At 44.4% G+C, this 5,325-nt stretch overlaps 1 protein-coding gene across 1 annotated transcript; it reads left to right on the forward strand.

The window, feature by feature from the left end:
• Positions 1-544: 544 nt before the first annotated feature.
• LOC102249610 (olfactory receptor 7A5) lies at positions 545-1,468 on the forward strand. The gene has a single exon (XM_005863996.1). The coding sequence runs from the start codon at positions 545-547 to the stop codon at positions 1,466-1,468; it is 924 nt and encodes a 307-aa protein (XP_005864058.1).
• The last annotated feature ends 3,857 nt before the right edge of the window (positions 1,469-5,325 follow it).

The following is a 5,325-nucleotide window of genomic DNA, read 5'->3' on the forward strand; positions in this document are numbered from 1 at the left end:
CTTTTCTTTATAGCATCTTCACCATTGCATATGTGATATTATCATTTTTATTGGATTAAATTCTTTCTCCATCATTAGTTTGTAGAGACTTTTATTTTTCAGCATTCCATATTGTGAACAGTGCCTGAAGCATGGTCTATAGTCAACATACAGGGTGTCCCCCAAAAATGTTTATACACTGTACAAGCTGATAGCTCAATATTGAAAATAAAATTCATTTTAATAAAAACTGCTTTCATTATTACTCAAACTGTTGGCACACATTTTTTGGGACACCCTATATTTACCTCAAGCAAATGAAACATATCCTCAATAAAACAGCAATATACATTATGTTTGAAAAACTGCTTGACAGTAAAAAAGGAATTTATAATGAGAAATCGCAAATGAGATGAATTAATGGAAACCAGAAAATACACCAAATAAAAAATTATTTTCTGATTCTAAAATATAAATATGTCATTTATTCTCAGTTACTCATGCTTGCTAATGTGAAAATTAGTTATTCATTTTTTTTCTATTTTCTAGTAGTCACCTCTGACACATGGAACCAGGCAATGGTACACAAATTTCAGAATTTCTTCTTCTGGGACTTTCACAGGCACTGGAGTTACAGCCCCTCATATTTGGGCTTTTCCTCTCCATGTACCTGGTCACTGTGTTTGGAAACTTGCTCATCATCCTGGCCATTAGCTCAGATTCCAACCTCCACACACCCATGTACTTCTTCCTCTCCAACCTGTCCTTGGTAGACATCTGTTTCACCTCCACCACCATCCCAAAGATGCTGGTGAACATCCAGACACAGAACAAAGTCATCACCTATGAAGGCTGCATCACACAGATGTATTTTTATACACTCTTTGTAGTGTTGGACAACTTTATCCTGACTGTAATGGCCTATGACCGGTTTGTGGCCATCTGCCACCCCCTGCACTACATGGTTATCATGAACCCCCAGCTCTGTGGACTGCTGGTTCTGGTGTCCTGGATCATGAGTGTCCTGATTTCCTTGCTACATAGCTTAATGGTGCTGCGTCTGTCCTTCTGCTCAGACTTGGAAATCCCCCACTTTTTCTGTGAACTCAATCAGGTGATCCAACTTGCCTGTTCTGACACCTTTCTTAACAACATTATGTTATATTTTATAATTGTGCTACTAGGTGGTGGCCCCCTTGTAGGGATCCTTTACTCTTACTCTAAAATAGTCTCCTGTATATGTGCAATCCCATCAGCTCAGGGGAAGTATAAGGCATTTTCTACCTGTGCGTCTCACCTCTCAGTTGTCTCCTTATTTTATGGTACGAGCCTAGGAGTGTATCTCAGCTCTGCTGCTACCCAAAATGCACACTCAAGTGCAACAGCCTCGGTGATGTACACTGTGGCCACACCCATGCTGAACCCCTTCATCTACAGTCTGAGGAACAAGGACATAAAGAGGGCCCTGGAAAGATTCCTTGGCAGGTAAGCTTTTCCAGGGCCAACTATACTGGGCTGAAGAAGTGACCATGAATGAAGGGTTAAAAGCCTCAGAGCCTGTTGTTCTGACACAAATAAAGCCAATCGTTGGACCATATGTAATTGGAAATTCCCATCTCATGGGTTATCATGAATTCCTTTAGCATAATTTATTCTCTTGTGACATATATCATCAAAGCAATATTTTTATTGTTTCCCTGAGAAAACAGTCATGAATTCTACTACCCCTATGGAAAAATCTACATTTGAGTACTAAGGGTATTTACATAATTTTATTGTAGAGGAAAATCTGAGACCATAGTCTTTATGGTGCACATCTAATCATTAAAGAGTGGATATGATGTCGATGTGTAAGGGTCCTTATTCATTGGGGTGAAAAATTACTTGGAGAGTTTTATGCGCTATTTCTTAACTATTTTCCTGTTTTGGCTGAAAATCTTTCAATAAGCTCCCTATAAATGTGACTCCTTCTAGTGCCCCAATTAAATATCTCCCCTTTTCTAAAGTTTTCCAAATCTATCAAAGAGATAGTGAGTGAACAATCTCCATATCATTCAATATATGTCTGAATGAAGCTTATCTCACACATATTTTCTCCATAAGTCATATCACAGCTTTCTTGCACTTAGAGACACTAGACAGGTTTCAGTGCTATATGTGGGGGCCAATTTCAACAGTGAAATCACCAATAGAGAGAACAAAACTGTGAAACATGTGGCACTACATACACTATGAAGACTACACATTATGGTATCAGAGCTGTAACAGGAAGGCAGAGTCTTGCCTTGTTGGACCTCAGATTAGAAGTGGCCAGTAAGCAATTCAGATTGTTCTCTTCTCTGTGCATGTCTGAGAATGACCACTGAATTCTCACTAGTATTGATTTTGGGTTACAAATAAATGTTTGCAAGTAGGTGAGTTCTCAAATATGGAATCTGTGAATAACGAGGAATGACAGAACAAATGCACACACACACACATAAACATACAGAACCTCAAGTGTTCGTGTGTGTCTACCACTCAATATAAGCAACAGTGACAGGAATAGTAGGAAGCCAGTGGGGCTGGAGGAAATAGTGAGAGGACAGTGGAAGGAGATAATGGCAGGGAGGGCCAGGGCAGAATATTGTAGAGATGTGTGGGTCACAAGGAGGATTTTGACTTTTGTTTTGAGTGTGGTGGGAGTCTCTAAGGGTTCTTGAGTGAAGCTGTCCTCTGGATACTGTTGGGGGAACAGCCTGTGTGTGAGCACGAGTGGAGTGGAGTGGAGCTGAAAGGTCAGGGCACAGGTGACTGAACGGTCCCCAGTGGAAAATAATGGGACTGGTCCAGGATGGGGCCATAGAGGAGGTAAAAAGTGGGTGGATTCTGGATAAATCTTGAAAGTAGAGCCCTCATGGCTTGCTGATTCTGGAGTTGGAGGGATAGAGAGAAACAGAGATAGAGAGATACACAGATGACTCTAGTATTTTGACCTGGACACCTGGGCCATTAGGAAGAACACTGAGGCCCACAGAGGCAGAGGGAGGTGCCCAGGTTGCACATGGGTCCACAGTGGACTCATCCCCAGCCAAGGTATGATCGTGATTTGAGAGCTCTTATGGTGCAGATATCATGAGGGGAAGAGCCTGCTCAGAGCCAGGTACCTCCTCTCTGCCTCTCAAGTCCACATCCCATTACTCCCCCTCTGGCTCTGTTCTCTTCCTTTCAATCTTGTTTTCAGAACTACTGCTCCCTAGAGACTCAGACGATGTGCTTCTGATTCCTTTGTCCTGAAAATATATGGCATGAGCACCCATGAAAGCCTTATGTGGAAGAGTCTAGAAGCAGGGGTAGAGAGGAGGACATTCCTACCAAGGAGGAGGTTAGGGCTGTGTTTAGAAACCCAGTAGCATCTCCAGGGCATCCAGCAGAGGGGATGCATTCTCCTAGGCCAGAAAAGAATGGCCACTTTGTAGAACAGACTTTCTTTGGGTCCCTGTGGTGCCCGCCCCCAGTCATGGCTCCAGCTGCTCTGACCCTCCACCTGCCAGTTCTTCCCACACATTTCCTCCTAGGAGCCCTGATTGTAGTGTTTGGTTTTCCTCACCCCTTCCTTCCTACCCGGCTCTACCACTCCCTGGACCTGCTTTCCAGTGGCTCAATGGCCTGGCTACCCAGGGTGTCCCAAATAGCCCACATAACCCTGTGTGGGACCAGAGCCACAGGGCAGATGTACAGCCCTTCCTGGCACTTTTCCTCTCCTCCTTCCCACCATCTGGGCATCTCTGGGTCCCTCCTGTATTTCCATGTCAAAGGTCTCAGAGGGGTCATCTTAACTCATTTGTCCTCAACTGAGCACTGCCACCTGCTCTAGTTACTGCTTTTCTAGGTTATGAGTCTAAACAGAGACCAATACTTGGAAGCTAGTGCTTATAAAGGCCTTTCTGGGACTTAATAAACGAGCCCATACATCTCCCAATGGTCTATGAAAGAGGATCGCGTGTTCCTGTTCCTGTTTTACAGATAGGGAAACTGGAGCACAGACAGGTGAGGTTCCTCACCCAGGGCCACACTGAGACAGTGGCAGAGTTAGGACCTGACTCCTGACCACTCTGGTCTTCTGCTCTCATGAAAGTTTTACACAAGTTTCCAGCTTTCCTTTCTGTCCAGATGAGAGAGACAGGAAATAACAAATGAGCAAGAACATACCATTCAGTGACAAGGGTGATGAAAATTTCAACAGAGGAGGCCTGGGGGAATGCCAGCCTTGGTTGGGGGTGAATGATTTACTCAGACTCATAACCTAGAAAAGCTGTTATACTCCAGGTCACAATAAATTATAGGGAAAGAATACAGATTAAAATCAGCAAAGGAAACCTGGGTGGGACTATGCAGATACCAAGCATGAGCTTCCAGCTGTCCCCTTCCAATGCAGTCCCAGCCTTCAACTCTCCCAGCAACAATGTTTGACAACCTTCACTGAGTATTTCCAACCAGGGAAACCCACCAGAGCCTTGGTGTCAGGGTTTTTACTAGGGGTTGTTCACATGGGCTTGGTTGACCACTCATGTGGCTGACCTCAGCTTATTCAGAGGATGAGCTAATAGTGCACAGTGGCCCAAGGCCTCTATCATGAGTGACATTGTGAGCATGACTCTCTGGCATGGTCTATGGTCTGAGCTATACAGACACTCTTATCAGGCAAGATACTCCAGGGCCTTAAAGAGATGACCTAACAGGCTCAAGGTAAAGCATCATGAAGACAGGCCTTCCTTTGGAAGGTGCAAGCCCTCTAAGTTAACTCTTTGTGGCACAGGAATAAATAGTGAATCAGGAATGCATATTGAAAGAGCTCATGTTAAACCTAGTGCTGGAAAGAAGTGGTTGCTTACCTGATCCAGCCTTCAGATGAGACTGCAACCCTAAGCAACACCTGTACAGCAGCCCGTGAAAGACCCTGAAGGAGGAGCCATGCAGATGTGAGAGAGTTCCAGGCAGCGGGAACAGAGGATGTAAAGGTTCTGAGATGGGACTTAGCTTCCAAGAAGTGAAGGCCAAGAAGGGATGAAGGAAGGAGGTGGTATTAGAAGGGCTATTTGGAATGCCTTATGGACAGGATGACACCCCCATTTGGGGCCTGAACAACTGAGCTGCTAGTGGAACCATATACTAAAAACGGGAAAATCAGAGGCCAGACTCCAAGACAGCCCCCATGACCTTTGCCTCCTGGTAGCCATGTGTAATACCCTCTTCTTGAGTGCAGGCAAGGCCTCGTGACTCACTTCTAACAGTAGAGTAAGACATATGGTGAGATGTCACTTTCAAGATTTGGTTACAGAAGACTGAGATTTCCATCTTGCTCCC

The sequence above is a fragment of the Myotis brandtii genome, unplaced genomic scaffold (genome assembly GCF_000412655.1).
Source record: "Myotis brandtii unplaced genomic scaffold, ASM41265v1 scaffold1834, whole genome shotgun sequence".
NCBI lineage: Eukaryota > Metazoa > Chordata > Mammalia > Chiroptera > Vespertilionidae > Myotis > Myotis brandtii.

Coding starts and splice junctions, on each gene's coding strand:
- LOC102249610 (XM_005863996.1), top strand. CDS start 545: ATGGAACCAGGCAATGGTACACAAATTTCAGAATTTCTTCTTCTGGGA.